The sequence below is a fragment of the Mauremys reevesii genome, linkage group 19 (assembly GCF_016161935.1).
Source record: "Mauremys reevesii isolate NIE-2019 linkage group 19, ASM1616193v1, whole genome shotgun sequence".
NCBI classification, from domain to species: Eukaryota; Metazoa; Chordata; order Testudines; family Geoemydidae; genus Mauremys; species Mauremys reevesii.
Window position 1 is genome coordinate 2,978,455 of NC_052641.1, and position 16,905 is coordinate 2,995,359.

At 46.9% G+C, this 16,905-nt stretch overlaps 1 protein-coding gene across 4 annotated transcripts in view; it reads left to right on the plus strand.

The window, feature by feature from the left end:
• EXD3 (exonuclease 3'-5' domain containing 3) overlaps positions 1 to 16,905 on the plus strand; it is a 580,991-nt gene that overhangs the window by 194,985 nt on the left and 369,101 nt on the right. For all 4 annotated transcript variants that reach the window (XM_039506698.1, XM_039506699.1, XM_039506700.1 and 1 more), the window contains 2 exons: positions 11,834 to 11,907; positions 12,967 to 13,005. In XM_039506698.1, the coding sequence (XP_039362632.1) occupies positions 11,834 to 11,907; positions 12,967 to 13,005 (113 nt within the window). The remainder of the gene's footprint in view (positions 1 to 11,833; positions 11,908 to 12,966; positions 13,006 to 16,905) is intronic.

Below are 16,905 nucleotides of genomic sequence, written 5' to 3' on the forward strand. Positions count from 1 at the left end.
ATCACTTCCCCTGATTGGCTGGCAATGCTCCTACTAATGCAGCCCAATATGCCATTGGCTGCCTTAGCAATGAGGGCACACTGCTGACTCATATCCAGCCTCGCATCCCCTGTAATCTATCCACGTTATAGTCCATTCATCCAATCCATACTTTAACTTGCTGGCAAGAATACTGTTGCTGGCTTATTTTTTGTGTTTTTTGCCACCAGTTTTTCCCTTAGATTTAATCCTGAATTGCATTTTGTACAAACCTTTAAGCCCTAGAGATAACAGTGTACAATATATACTGAGAATGATTATTTCTCATGTATTTAAACAGTAGAGGGCAGAAGAGGGCTGCTCAGAAATCTGTGCATTAGTTTAGGTATGTCACTACCATCCTTAGACATTGCGAGAATGCAGTGCATACCAGAGGACAGCCACCATGGTAAGCTCTACCTGTACTTCACAGGGTTTCTTTGAGTTAAGTATTTTCAAAGGATGTTACTCTGGAGTCAGGTGAATGAGTGTAATATTAGAACTAAAGAGAAAATGCCTGATCTATCGGAAGATGATAGGCAAAGTAACTTTTGTTCCCACAAATATCATTCAGTTGTGTGCAGGCAGAGTAGAAGGATATGCTCTTCCATTAAATTAGATCACCCGGGGTTGTAAACCATTGTTTCCCACCACTTGTGGATGATTTTCCTGCTGCATGTCTCAGCCCTATTGTCAAATACCAGTACAACATTGTCTATGAAAATTGCCTGTGTGCATTCACATTGTTAGGAGATGTGAGCCTCTCACAGAAGGTCAGGAGCTTTTACCTGGCAATGACCACTGGCTTGTACACCCACCTTCTCCCCAGTAGGATATGAAATACGGTGTAGGCCAAATCACCACTCAGTCCCTTCAGGCTGCTGAAGGAGAGTTGGGCTTGGGACATGCTGCTGTCCTTGACCCTTCCCTTGTCATTTTCCAAAGAACTGTGTTTTTTCCCCTTTGAAGTACAAGCTACTGCTGAAGATGACCCCTAAAGGGCCCTAGTTAATCTAGGGAGGAGACAGAAGTGCGAGGACTCTGGAGCAATCCAAAGGTCTCGTGGTTTCTGCACTCTGTTAGGGCCAAGCCCACTTGTCCCTTCTTGTTCTGAAACAGAGTTTGCCACATTGTCAGATGAGCCAGAAGCCCACCGTGTGGCACTCTTTCTTTAGGCTGTCATCTAAGTGCCTTCTTGGGAGGCCCGGCTGGTGTCTGGACTACAAGTTTAATGGGATGGTCAAGAGCCTCCAAGAGTCTGTGAATTTTTGCTCCCTTTCCCCTATGGAGACTGCTTTTCCTATTCCTTTGGACCATGGAATGAAATTATGTAAAATCAATGGATCCTGGAAATTACACTAAAAGGATATCCTATCCAGCTGTACTCTATGCCACTTCACCCTAATCTGCATGAGGGACTCTTCTCATCAGAAAGTGCTATGGATCTCAAATATTTCCCTCCTCCAAATAGACCATAGTACAGAAGGTAGAGGCTTTAGTTCTCTTATTTCCGAAGATTTCAGCTCTTGGAGGCTGGTTCTCATTTACACTAAGGCCCCTTACCATTTCAAGAGCAGTGGGAATCAAGTTAGTGCAAGTGAGAATCAGGCTCTTGGTGTAGTGTAAAGGCAGTGTTGAGTGGGACCTAATAGTGAATCAGAAGGAATGCAGTGCATTGTCAGTTTTATACAGTCAACCACCAGATCTACAGAACCGAAGAGCTGTCATCCCAAAAGACACCCACAGACCATGTAACACCAGTGCAGTGTGTGTGTCCATTTCAAACCCTGTATGTAAAGAGGACATCACATTTGTTTTTGCTTTCTGGCTGTTAGTATCAGGCTTCCTCCCTACCAAATGATGAAGATGGGTGGAAGGGTAGAATTCCTGGTTCCACTTTTGTGTCTATCCCAAATGTGAAATGCAATCCAGACTAGATCCCATTTTGGTGCTACTGCAAGATTTTGTAATAATACACATCCAGTGATATATCTTGTGGGTAGGGTGACCAGACAGCAAGTGTGAAAAATAGGGATGGGGTGGGGGGTAATTGGCACCTGTATAAGGAAAAGCCCCAAATATCGGGACTGTCCCTATAAAATTGGGACATCTGGTCACCCTAGTTGAGGGAGGGAGTATTTATAAGAATCATAGACCCATAGGGTTAGAAAGGACCACAGGGGTCATCTAGTCTAACCCTGCCAAGATGCAGGATTTGCTTTGTGCTGATGCGTAGGAACCTCAGCCATGGAGCAGGCCCAGGACCGTACAAACACGTAATGAAAGTATGGCCCCTTCTCCAAAGCGCTTACAATAGATCAGGGGCTCTCAAACTGGGGGTCAGGACCCCTCAGGGGGTCACGAGGTTATTACATGGTGGGGGGGTCACAAGCTGTCAGCCTTCACCCTAGAATACTCAAGGAGCTAACAGAGGAGGTATCTGAGCCTCTAGCTATTATCTTTGGAAAATCATGGGAGACAGGAGAGATTCCAGAAGACTGGAAAAGGGTAAATATAGTGCCCACCTATAAAAAGGGAAATAAAAACAACCCAGGAAACTACAGACCAGTTAGTTTAACATCTGTGCCAGGGAAGATAATGGAGCAAGTAATTAAGGAAATCATCTGCAAACACTTGGAAGGTGGTAAGGTAATAGGGAATAGCCAGCATGGATTTGTAAAGAACAAATCATGTCAAACCAATCTGATAGCTTTCTTTGATAGGATAACAAGTCTTGTGGATAAGGGAGAAGCGATGGATGTGATATACCTAGATTTTAGTAAGGCATTTGATACGGTCTCGCATGATATTCTTATTGATAAACTAGGCAAATACAACTTAGATGGGGCTACTATAAGGTGGGTGCATAACTGGCTGGATAACTGTTCCCAGAGAGTAGTTATTAATGGTTCCCAATCCTGCTGGAAAGGTATAACAAGTGGGGTTCTGCAGGGGTCTGTTTTGGGACCGGCTCTGTTCAATATCTTCATCAACGACTTAGATATTGGCATAGAAAATACGCTTATCAAGTTTGCAGATGATACCAAACTGGGAGGGATTGCAACTGCTTTGGAGGATAAGGTCATAATTCAAAATGATCTGGACAAATTGGAGGAATGGTCTGAGGTAAACAGGATGAAGTTTAATACAGACAAATGCAAAGTGCTCCACTTAGGAAGGAACAATCAGTTTCACACATACAGAATGGGAAGAGACTAGGAAGGAGTACAGCAGAAAGGGATGTAGGGGTTGTAGTGGACCACAAGCTAAATATGAGTCAACAGTGTGATGTTGTTGCAAAAAAAAGCAAACATGATTCTGGGATGTATTAACAGGTGTGTTGTGAGCAAGACACGAGAAGTCGTTCTTCCGCTCTACTCTGCACTGGTTAGGCCTCAACTGGAGTATTGTGTCCAGTTCTGGGCACTGCATTTCAAGAAAGATGTGGAGAAATTGGAGAGGGTCCAGAGAAGAGCAACAAGAATGATTAAATGTCTTGAGAACATGACCTATGAAGGAAGGCTGAAAGAACTGGGTTTGTTTAGTTTGGAAAAGAGAAGACAGAGGGGACATGATAGCAGTTTTCAGGTATCTAAAAGGGTGTCGTAAGGAGGAGGGAGAAAACTTGTTCATCTTATCCTCTAAGGATAGAACAAGAAGCAATGGGCTTAAACTGCAGCAAGGGAGATTTAGGTTGGACATTAGAAAAAAGTTCCTAACTGTCAGGGTGGTTAAACACTGGAATAAATTGCCTAGGGAGGCTGTGGAATCTCCATCTCTGGGGATATTTAAGAGTAGGTTAGATAAATGTCTATCCGGGATGGTCTAGACAGTATTTGGTCCTGCCATGAGGGCAGGGGACTGGACTCGATGACCTCCCGAGGTCCCTTCCAGCCCTAGAATCTATAAAACCCCAAACCCTGCTTTGCTTCCTAATTCATAAGGGGGGGTCGTACTCAGAGACTTGCTATGTGAAAGGGGTCACCAGTAAAAAAAAAAAAGTTTGAGAGCCACTGCAATAGATTGTCTTATGCTATCTTGGAGAGGGCACTGTGCTGGGACTCAGTAGACCTGAGTTCAATTCCCTGCTCTGTCACTGGTCTGTGTAACTATGGGCAAGTCACTCTACCTCTCTGTGTCTGTGTCCTCATTTGTAAAATGGGGATAATGATATTGACCTGCTTGGGAATCTGCTGATGAAAAGTGCTCTATAACCAGGGGGCAGCCATCTCAGACTCAATTCTGAGTGCCAGAGAGGAATTGGTTGCAAATCTAAAGGCAATTTGGGTGAAAGTGATCACGAAATTATAAGATGTCATGTTTCTAAAGAAAGGAATGAGTGAGAACAGCAGAATAAGGACAATGGCCTTCAAAAAAAGCAGACTTCAACAAACTCAAAGAACTGGTAGGTAAGGTCCCATGGTGAGAAATTCTGAGGGAAAAGGGTGTTTGGGAGACCTGATAGTTTTTCAAGAAGATAGTATCAAAGGCACAACTACAAACTATCCCTGTGCAAAAGAAAGATAGCAAGAATAGTAAGAGGTGTGACAAAGTTCCTCCTCTACTTTGGTGGGTCCTGCGCTTATTGGCAGATTTGCTCACCTCAGTGATCTTCCCCACAGTCTGGATCAACTCCTCCTGTGTCTGATCAGGAGTTGGGAGGTTTGGGGGGAACCCGGGCCCGCCCTCTACTCTGGGTTCCAGCCCAGGGCCCTGTGGATTGCAGCTGTCTATAGTGCCTCTTGTAACAGCTGCATGACAGCTACAACTCCCTGGGCTACTTCCCCATGGCCTCCTCCAAACACCTTCTTTATCCTCACCACAGGACCTTCCTCCTGGTGCCTGATAACGCTTGTACTCCTTAGTCCTCCAGCAGCACACCCTCTCACTCTCAGCTCCTTGTGCCTCTTGCTCCTCACACACACTTCCCCTCCTCTGGCTCCTCCTCACCTGACTGGAGTGAGCTCTTTTTTAAACCCAGGTGCCCTGATTAGCCTGCCTTGATTGGCTGCAGGTGATCTAATCAGCCTGTCGGCCTTAATTGGTTCTAGCAGGTTCCTGATTACTCTAGTGCAGCCTCTGCTCTGGTCACTCAGGGAACAGAAAACTACTCATCCAGTGACCAGTATATTTGCCCTCTACCAGACTCCTGTACCGGCAGCTCTTTTATCTCCATCCGAGAGGTCTTCCGCGAGACCTCTCTGGGCTGCCGGTCTTCTACCAAGACCTCCTCCGGACCTGGAAGCTCTTTTTGATGACCAGGTCCGTGGCGGCCACCGTGGGGGTTGATCTCCTCGCAGAGCCCCTGCTACACAACCCCCAGCTCCATGTGCAGGTGGCGGAGTCCCGCGCGGTGCGCCAGAGGCTGGTCTTGGCAGGAGTCACCAGGGTCGGAGACCTCCTGGACTACGACCGGGGAGACTGGCTGGATCCCCTGACGCTCGCTCAGCGCATGGGGCTCTCCAGCCCTCGTACCTCCCGGCGCGTACTTCAGGAGGTGAAGGCCGCTTTACTGCCCGCTGCTCAGGTTTACCTCGACCGGGTCCTGCGAGAGGGCATGCCCCGCCCACCTTCCACCCCGGGCCCCATGGACCTTTTTATCGGGCCCCTGCCCCGTGGACCCAATCGACCCCCTTGCCCTTTCACGGCGAGCCAGCTGCCCGATCTGCAGCCGATTCTGTTCCAGACCGCGCCAAGAAAACATCTGTACACGCTCATGCTCCACACTCTTCTCTACCTCACCCTCGCGTCCCGCCCTGATACAAAATGGCGGGACCTCCTGCCACCTCTCGAGGGTGAGGAGCCCCGGTGGGCCAGCCTGTATTCTGCCCTAGTTCCGAGGCCCGCCGGGGATGTCAGTTGGCGGCTTCTTCACGGGGCTGTGAGCACGGGCGTGTACTTGGCGCGGTTTACCCCTGTCCCCAATACCTGCCCCTTTTGCGGCGTGAAGGAGACCCTGGCACATGTTTATTTGGAGTGCGCCAGGTTGCAGCCCCTGTTCCGGCTCCTCTTGGCTCTCCTCTTGTGTTTTTGGTTGCACTTTTCCCCTCACCTGTTTATCTATACACTCCCCATCCGTGGCCCCACAAAGTCGCGGGATCTCCTTGTCAACCTCCTCTTGGCCCTGGCCAAACTGGCCATCTATAAAACCAGGGAGAGGAGGTTGGCCGACGGGATTTCCTGTGACTGTGGGGCCTATTTCCGCTCCTCCGTCCGTTCACGCATCCGGGCAGAGTTCCTCTGGGCGGCTTCCACTGGCTCCCTTGACGCCTTCGAGGAGCAGTGGGCGTTGTCCGGGGTTCTCTGCTCGGTGTCCCCATCAGGTTCCCTTCATTTAGCCCTATGACCTCACTCCCGATCCTGTTTTTTTTCATTTGTTGTCCCACGTATTTAGTTAGTATCCCAGACCTGTGGATCCTCCCCTTAGGCTGGGGGGAGGTCCTTTAGCAGTGGGCGGGCTTCACCCACCCACTTCCTGGATACTAATAGGACCAGACTCCTGTACCCCACTGGTTTGGGTCTGTCACAGAGGCTAATATGGCTCCATCAGGAGCTCTATAACGTCCTGAAAATCAAAAAGGAATCCTACAAAATGTGGAAACATGGACACATTGCTAAGGAGGAGTACAAATGAATAGCACGAGCAGGCAGGGACAAAATCAGAAAGGCTAAGGCACAACAGGAATTACAACTAGCAGAAGACATAAAAAGCAATAAGAAGAGGTTCTTTAAATACATTAGGAGCAAGAGAAAGATGAAATAAAGTATAGGTCCTCTAGTGTCTAGGGAATAAGGGCTAATAACTGGTGAGATCAAGAAGGCTGAGCTATTTAATGCCAGTTTCGCTTCTGTCTTCACCAGAAAGATTATGGCTCACCTGATACTCAACACAATTAATATTAACAAGGAGGAAGGAACACAAGCCAAAATAGGGAAAGAACAAATTAAAGAATATTTAGGTACGTTAGATATATTGAAGTCAGCAAGGTCTGATGAAAATTAATCTTAGGGTACTTAAATTGAATCTGAATCTAAATCTCAGAACCGTTAGCAATTATTTTTGAGAACTCCTGGACAATAAGTGAATGTCCCAGTGGACTGGAGAAGAGCAAACATAGCACCTCTTTTTAAAAGGGGTAACAAACAGGACCCAGTGAATTAAAGGCCAGTCAGCCTAAAGTTACTAAAACAATGTATCAATCAACTTAGAATCATAGAATCATAGAATCATAGAATTCAAGATCAGAAGGGACCATTATGATCATCTAGTCTGACCTCCTGCAAGAGCATCGGATCATTCTAGTGGCCCTTCTTTGTACCTGTTCTAGTTTGAATCATCCTCACTCCCAATGTGAAAATTTGGCGTGGAGAGCACTAGGACCTCTCCCGACCGTCTCCCCCCAACTTGTAAGCACTTGGAGGATAACAGGGTTATAAGGAATAGCCAGCATGATTCTGTGAAGAAGAAATCATGCTAAACCAATTGCCATCTTGGCTACACCGGTGCTTTACCGCACTGCAACTTTCTTGCTCAGGGGTGTAAAAAAACACCCCCCAGAGCGCAGCAAGTTACAGCGCTGTAAAGCGCCAGTGTAAACAGGGCCCCAGCGCTGGGAGCGTGGCTGTAAGGTAATCCCCACGGGGAGGTGGAGTATCTGCAGCACTGGGAGAGCTCTCTCCCAGCGCTGGTGCCGCGACCACACTCGCACTTCAAAGCGCTCCCGCAGCAGCGCTTTGGAGTTTTGAGTGTAGCCAAGCCCTTTGTCAGGGTTACTGGCTAGGAGTAAGGGGGAAGCAGATGATGTGCTATATCTTGATTTTAGTAAGACTTTTGACACAGTCCCACATGCTAGGGCCCTACCAAATTCATGGCCATGAAAAACGCGTCACGGGCCGTGAAATCTGATCTCTTTGCATACAATCTGGTCTTTTGTGTGCTTTTACCCTATAGCAGCAGCCCTCAACTGGGGGTCTGTGAGCCTTTTCAGGGAGGCTGCAGGGCCCCGTGGCTGGCACCCGGTGCCCTGAACCTTGGCACCTCCTGTGGGCTTGAAGTCAGGAGCCCCAGCACCCCCTTGCAGGGCTGAAGCTGGGAGTGGCGTGGGGCTGAAACCGGTGCGCCCCCTTCCCCAAGCCAGGAGTGATGTGGAGGGTTGAAACCAGCGGGGGCCCCCTGCCCTCAAAGCCAGGAGCAGCGTGCGGCTGAAGCCGGAAGCCCCAGGGTTCCCCACCTCCTGCTGAAGCTGGGAGCCATGTGGGACTGAAGCTCCAAGCCCTGGTGCTCCCCGTGGGCAGAAGCTGGGGGAGAACAAGGGTGTTGGCCCCCCAAACTGCAGTGCCGTTCCCAGAGTGGGGCAGTCTGGGGGATGCTCCATCCCCCTCACAGCTTCTCCTCTCCCCCAGGCCTCTTCAGGCCCAGCCCAGCCCTCTGGCCAGGTTGTAGGTGGGAAGCCAGAGCCAGGCAGTGCGGGGCAGCTGCTCCTCTGGCTGGTGGTGCCGTGGAGTGGGCAGCCGTGGCATTCCCCCATCTGCTGCTGGTGTCCGGGGTTGTGGCTTCTGGCCCTCTTTGACTGCTCAGGCAACTGGTAAGAGCCGCCTGGGTGGGGGGACCCAGCTCTGGGGCTAGCAGAGCCCTTGGGGAGCAGCCACTGCAGGGGGAGCCCTTCTGGCACACAGCCCCTAGCTATCCTTCTTCCTGAACCCTGAGCTCCCCCCACCCATACACAGCCCCAGCCGTCCCCTGCCTGCACCCTGAGCTAAACCCCTGCCCATACACGGACCCTAGCTGCCCCCTGCCCGCACCCTGAGCTACCCCCTGCCTGCACACAGCCCCTGGCTACCCCCTCCCCGCATCCTGAGCAGTTTTCAGAATTTTTGAGCTGAGTCCCCCCCTTTTGAGTAAGATTTTTGGTTTCAGCCCCCCACAATGTCCCAGACAGGTGTGGGGAGGTGCTCCCTCCCTGAACCCCGCTGTGCAGAGGTGGCTCAAGCCCTGCCAGTCCTCCCCCCCAATAGAAGTCGATCTGCCTTTGCCCAAGGGTCATCCCTCCCGGCCCAGAGTCCCCGTGTTCTCCTCACTCCCCGGGCCCTCGAGTTTATATAGCTTGTTGAAAAAGGTTGAGGACCCCTGCCCTATGCTATACAGATTTCATGAGGGACACCAATGTTTCTCAAATTGGGGGGCCTGACCCAAAAAGGAATTGCAGGGGGGGTCACAAGGTTGTTTTAGGGAATCGCAGTATTGCCACCCTTACATCTGTGCTGCCTTCAGAGCAGGGCAGCTGGAGAGCGGTGGCTGTTGGCCGGGTGCCCAGCTCTGAAGGCACTGCCTCGCCAACATCAGCACAGAAGTAAGGGTGGCAACACCATACCATGCCATCCTTACTTCTGTGCTGCTACTGGCAGCGGCTCTGCCTTCAGAGCTGGGCTCCCGGCCAGCAGCTGCCGCTCTCCAGCTGCCCAGCTCTGAAGGCAGCGCTGCTGCCAGCAGCAGAGCAGAAGTGTAGTACCGCAACGCCCCCCTCCCAATAACCTTGCACCCCCACCCCCAACTCCTTTTTGGGCCAGGATCCCTACAGTTACAACACCATGACATTTCAGATTTCAATAACTGAAATCATGAAATTTATGATTTTTACAATCCTATGACCATGAAATTGACCAAAATGTGCCATGAATTTGGTAGGGCCCTAGACATGACATTCTCGTAAGCAAACTGGGGAAATGTGATCCAGATTAAATTACTATACAGTGGGTGTATAACTGGTTTAAGAAATGTACTCAAAGAGTATTTATCAATAGTTCTCTGTCAGACTGGGAAGGGCATATGTAGTGGGATCCCCCTGTGGAGAATATGCTTAGAAAATTTGTGAGTGACACCAATGTGGGAGGGCTTGCAAGTACTTTGGAGGATAGGCTTAGAATTCAAAATGAATTGACAAATTGGAGAATTGGTCTGAAATCAACAAGACGAAATTCAATAAAAACAAGTGCAGAGTACTTCACTTAAGTAGGAAATATCAAATGCAGAGCTACACAATGGGGAATAACTGGCTAGGTGGTAGTATTGCATAAAAGGATCTGGAGGTTATAGTGGATCACAAATTGAAAATGAGCCACCAATGTGATGCAGTTGTGAAAAACGCTATTATCATGCTGGGTATATTAACAGGAGTGTCATATGTAAAAGACATGGGAGGTAATTGTCCCAGTCTACTCGGCTCTGGTGAGGTCTCGACAGGAGTACTGCGTTCGATTCTTGGCATCATGCTTTAGGAAAGATGTGGACAAATTGGAGGGAGTCCAGAGGAGAGCAACAAACATGATAAAACCTGTCGTATGAGGAAAGGTTAAAAAAATGGGCATGTTTAATCTTGAGAAAAGATGACTGAGGGGGTCCTGATAACAGTTTTCCACTATGTTAAGGGATGTTGTAAAGAGGATGATCAATTGTTCTCCATGTCCACTGAGGGTAGGACAAGAAGTAATGGGCTTAATCTACAGTAAGGGAGATTTAGATTAGATATTAGGAAAAACTTTGACTATTAGGGTAGTTAAGCTCTGGAACAGGCTTCCAAGGGAGGTTGTAGATTCCCCATCTTTGGAACTTTTTATGCCCAGGTGGGACAAACACCTGTTGGGGATGGTCTCGGTTTACTTGGTCTTGCCTCAGTGCAGGGGGATGGACTAGATGAGCTCTCAAGGTCTCTTCCAGCCCTAAATTTCTATGATTCTATAAGAACTGGGAATTACAGTTGTTATTATTTATTTATTATGCCAATTTAGCAAAAAACATAATAGCTAGATGCAGGGCAGCCGAGTTCAAAAGAGTGAGCAGAGAGGTCAAGATGGGCATTGTGGGATACTGCGTGAGGCCAGTTCTGGTGATATAATGAACGGCAGTGTTTATGCTGACGTTTTGTCGCTTTAACTTTGCTGCAAAAAGTTCAATGCCTCTCGCTGAGGTGGTTATATTTTTTCAGCAAAACAGCAGAGTTTTGCCATGAAAAGTAGCTTTGTAGAGTGTACACCTTCCCTGTTTTGTCAGCAAAAGGTGCCTTTTGTTGAGAAAACTGTGTAGTGTAGACAAGGCTTAAATCACATTTTAAAGGTGATTTATGACCTTAAATCTCATGAAAGGCAATGAGATTTAGGAGCCTAAGTCATTTGGGCACTTTTGAAAATGTACCCCTTGACTTTACTCTTTTGTATTAGCTTGTTTTTGCTACTGGAACATCTTGGTGCATCAAAGATGTGTGTAGTGTATCTATTGCAAACCTATGACTTTCTGCTTGGGGTGTTAATAATTCTATTTTCTTTTGAATTTGTTCTTTGAATTTGTGCTCCCCAGCTTTTAAATTCTTGTACATTTTCATCTATATGGGAATGTGTCCTGGATGTTTAGGATATATGTTATGTCCAGTATATATATTGCAAAGGCTTAAATGATTTTTCTCACCACCCCCTCAAAAAAAAAAAAAAAAAAAAGAGAGAGAGAGAATGAGAGAGTGAGAGAGAGAGGAAGCAGCAGCAGCAGAAAACTGCCTGTAGTAGCACATGCCAAATTGCAAAATATATATATGGGCTTGTTTACACTACAAATGCTAATCTGGTTTTAAACACAATTAGCAGTTTTAATATAGGCAAGGCCAGGATGCTTCTGGCCCTCTTTGTTTCAGGTGTGGATAGTGTCTTTCTGTGTTTGCATCATTTAAAGTGATTTTTATATTGGGGAGAAAAAAAGTACTGTCTAGAAAAGAACGCTTCAAGCTAGTTCATATGTTGTGTTGTCTTAAAGACCTTTCTTTTGTTTCAGCTCTCTGTCCAAATGTCATAAATCAGCGACACCTAGGATCTCTGAAATATCTCTTCTACAAGAGGTTTGTTGAGGTATGTTTGTACAATGTACGTATGGATTTATTTTTGTTGTGATTTGAACAATAAAATAGAGATGCTGGAAACGTGAGGTTGGTATGCAAGCAGAGTGTAGTCATGCTGTAGTGATGCAGAAAGGCATTGAGACTCAAATGACTCTTATGAGTGCTTGGACTGAGATATTATAGACTGATAAATCTAGTGCAGAATTATGGGTATATTTTATTATACTATTATATTTATGATAGGGACCCGTCCTGCAAGGCACCAAATGCCGTCCACTCCCACTGACTTCAGTGGCAGTTAAGGGTGTTCAGTAAACTGCAAGAGGTGCTCTCCCAATCAACGGTTTGGGTCTCAGGGAGGACAGAACTGATCCACCGTGTTTGGCAGTGTAGTCATCCTAAGTACATTAACAAAGACAAGGCTGGTGTTCAGGGGAAGGGTACCTTCCATTTGTCCTGTGCAAAGCTCATTAATTCCCTGAATATAAGCACACTCATGTTTTAGAGGGCCGCTTCTCCGTGGTACCAATGTGAACGTTTTTTGCAGTATTCAGTTGCTCAACAGCAGCCTGAATAGGCATGGAGGCATCTCCAGTGTTTCTGGGAGATTGTGTTGGGTGTGCTAAAAGCATCATGAAATTTAAGTATTCTGTTGCTTTACTGAGTTCAGCAATGTCTCAGTTTTCAGCAGTCTTACCTACCTGTGCAGTTGGAAGTTATCTGTAGTTTTGCACCCACTACAAAGTAGGCCTGGTTGGACTATCTCTATTTTATAAGGTATATGAGAAGCTTCAGTATGATCTGGATAGGATTCTGTGTGGCCTTCATATTGTAAGTGCAGATTGAGGTTTGGATAATAACCTTGTGCCGTACTCAAACATTTCTCTGAATTAACTAATCTAAGCAATATTTTTCTAATGTGCCCTTCATGATGATATATGAGAACCCAGAGATTTTCAGTGCATACCAGATTGCATTCCTATGTCATAAATGCTGTCTATGTGTTAAATTTCCACTTGATGTGTATATGCTTTAAAAACATATTTTAGAGATTTTTTGGTCTTTTTAGAAAACCATGACTCAGGAGAATTGGGCCGATCATGTTCAGGTGAGTGTGAAATGCTCCCTTACCATTTTTTAAAGCTTTCTTTGTGTGGACCTCATTTTAAGACCATTTAAAAATATCCCACTCTGGTGTTAAAAGAATTTGCAATATGTTACAGTATTACAGCTTTTTAGCTTTGTCAGAACTGACTACACACATGTGGCACAGTTACGTGTGGTGAGGGGTGTGTATGTGTCTATGCATTGGCTTTTAAAAACTTGCCATTTTTACCTAGAGTAAATAGGTAAGATTATGTGGTCTTCTCTTGTGATTCTCTATATTTACTGTAGGAAACACGCTGAACACTGCAAATACTGAGGTTATCTAGTTACAGATATTTATTTAATTATCTAAGGCAACTGTCAAGGGCCACCAGTAAACACAGTCAGAAAATCATCTTCTTTGTCCTGAGAATTTTCAGCTGGTTTACTATATAAATGTAAGGTATTTATGGTTTCTGGGTCTCATGGTACAATAGATAGTAATGATTCAAACATCATTAGAGCGGGGGCGGGAAGAGGCAGGGTGGGGGCTTGCGGGAAGGGTGAAGTGGGGGTGGGGTCTGGGGTGGAGTAGGGGCAGGAAAAGGCAGGGTGGGGGCTTGGAGGAAGTGGTGGAGTAGGGGCGGGCATGGGGCGGAGGAGGGGTCGAGCACACACACACACACCCCGTGTAGAGTGGGAATCAGTGCCTATGCATCTCTAGGTCTGTAACCATATTATGAAGTGTCTAAAGATGTGGTAGGGAGTTTCCCTGCCTCTGCCACCTCAGGCCTTGTCTATACTACACAGTTTTGTCAACAAAGCATAAGAACATAAGAATGGCCATACCGGGTCAGACCAAAGGTCCATCTAGCCCGGTACCTGTCTACCGACAGTGGCCAATGCCAGGTGCCCCAGAGGGAGTGAACCTAACAGGCAATGATCAAGTGATCTCTCTCCTGCCATCCATCTCCATCCTCTGACGAACAGAGGCTAGGGACACCATTCTTTACCCATCCTGGCTAATAGCCATTTATGGACTTAGCCACCATGAATTTATCCAGTTCCCTTTTAAACATTGTTATAGTCCTAGCCTTCACAACCTCCTCAGGTAAGGAGTTCCACAAGTTGACTGTGCGCTGCATGAAGAAGAACTTCCTTTTATTTGTTTTAAACATGCTCCTATTAATTTAATTTGGTGACCCCTAGTTCTTGTATTATGGGAATAAGTAAATAACTTTTCCTTATCCACTTTCTCCACATCACTCATGATTTTATATACCTCTATCATATCCCCCCTTAGTCTCCTCTTTTCCAAGCTGAAGAGTCCTAGCCTCTTTAATCTTTCCTCGTATGGGACCCTCTCCAAACCCCTAATCATTTTAGTTGCCCTTTTCTGAACCTTTTCTAGTGCTAGAATATCTTTTTTGAGGTGAGGAGACCACATCTGTACACAGTATTCGAGATGTGGGCGTACCATGGATTTATATAAGGGCAATAATATATTCTCAGTCTTATTCTCTATCCCCTTTTTAATGATTCCTAACATCCTGTTTGCTTTTTTGATCGCCTCCGCACACTGCGTGGACATCTTCAGAGAACTATCCACGAGAACAAAAGTCAGGTTTTGTTGACAAAACAGTGGAGGTCCATACACAACAATGCTCCCCCTGCTGATTTAACTCTCCTGCTATGAAGACATAATAAAACCACCTCGATGAGTGGCATAGAGCTTTTTGCAACTAAGTTAGAGCAATGCAGTGTCATTGTAGACAATGTGCTTGCTTGTGTCACCCTAAGTGGCCCCCAGGAGGTGTTCCACAATGCCCATCATGATTGCTCCTGTCAGCAGTTCCTACTCCACTGCCTTGTAGCCAGGTACACAGGCATGCACCCCTCTCCCTTTAAAACCCCAGGAATTTTTGAAATTCCTCTTCATGTTTGCTCGGGGTGGACAGCTTACATTGCATCTTCCCAGCTGTCTATGCCAGCTTTCTGCAGCAAATGTGATCCCGCCTGGAGTACACTGGAGTTGCTGGATCTGTTGGGTCTGTGGGGAGAAGAGACTATGCAGTCGCAGCTCTGATCCAGCCGTAGGAACTTGACACCTATGAACGGATTGCTCATGGCATGGCATGAAAAGGACATGCAGCAATGCCATGCTAAGATCAAGGAGCTGAGGCAGGCATATCAGAAAGCAAGGGAGACCGATCGTCCCTCTGTCTTGGTGCTGAAAACATGCTGCTTCTACAAGGAGCTGCATGCCATCCTTGGTGGTGACCCTACCTCCACTGCCAAGAGTCCCATGGATACTTTGGGGGGACTGGAGGCAGCGGCCAGCAGAGTAAACCCCGTGGATGAGGAGGTTGAGTTGGAGAAGGATGTGCAACAGGCAGTAGGCTCATCTGGTGGTGTGGAGAGCCAGGACCTCTTTTTAACTCCAGATGGGTCTAGCCAGTTCCAGCAGTCTGGCTCTGACATGCTTGAAGCAGGAGAGGGAGCTCTAGTAAGTACTCATTTTTCTTTGGTACTGCATGGTGACATGAAGTAGAGGAGTTCTTTATTTTGTTAAATGGTGCATGTGGGATTGAAATTAACAACACTAGATATTGTTTGCACCTGCTTTGTATTCCCCTGTGTAGCTATGCAGTGGAGGCCCTGCAGAAAAGTTTGTTAATGTACACCGAGATCTCTTGGAAATTCTGCACGGAGATCTCTTGGAAACTTTCCTGCAGGTACTCTGCAATCCTCTGCCGAAGGTTCCTTGGCGGAGCTGCTGTGTTTCTTCCCCTGTTGTAGGAAACTTTGCTGCGCTAATCAGCATTTACTTCTGCAGGAACCAAAGCAGCACACAGGCAAGCAGCATGCAGACCTGGTCTGAAGCCACATGCAGGAGATGCACCTTTGCATCTTCGGTTACCCTCAGTAGTGTGATTTCAGCTTCGATCACCCTCGTCTGTGGAAAATGGTGTCAGTATTCAGAATAGTGTCCCTAGGCGCTTGTACTGATCCCCTTCTGAAACCACCCAGACCGTTTGCAATCATCTGATCAGGCTGATAGCAAGCACAGAGCATGGAGACAGACAATAAATGAAAAACTAGAAGTAGATAGCCAGGAGAAGAGACATGGGCAAGAACAGATAATTGAGGGCCAGGAGAAGACGATAAAGCTCATAGAGGACCAATCAGAGATTTTGTGCTGCAATTGGAACACGTGCCTGCTCGACTCCGCCTACAGCCCTTACAGAACTGCTTTCTGTGCCGTCCTCAAACTCCCCACACACATTCCTCACATGTTCCCAGCCCATCGCAGTATCCTTGGCACTTCACCCCTAGGGACATTTTCCATAACGACAACTGGACTTACACACAGCTGCTCACTGTCATGTCCCTTGTAAGAAATGTTAATCTGTGTATTGCTGTTTAATAAAAATTTAGTCTTACAAAGACAATGATTCTTTATTTTTGACCTATACAGGGTGGTTTCAGCAGAAATTCATACACATTGGCAATCAGCACATTTTCAGACTACAATTAATGCTCAGGCAGGAATCATTACAAGAGTCATTCAGGGTGGCAAGTAAACAGTGCCTGGCTGCATGCATTGCAGCAAGACACATTACTGTCAAAATGCTGCTTCAAAACCTCCCTGATTTGAATAGCCTTCCATTTAGCGGCGTGCCCCCTCCCCCCCACCCACTAGCCCTGGTGTCTGGGTGCTCAAAATCATCTGCCAGGTGATACAGATCAGTGTTCCACCCCTGGGGAAACTTTTCCCCCTTGACTTCACAAATGTTATGCAGAGCACCAGCAGGCTGCTATGATCATGGGAATATTTTCCTCATTGAGGTTTAACCTGCCAAAAAGGCAGCACCAGCGACCCTTTAATCTGCCAAATGCACATTCTACAGTTATTCTTCAC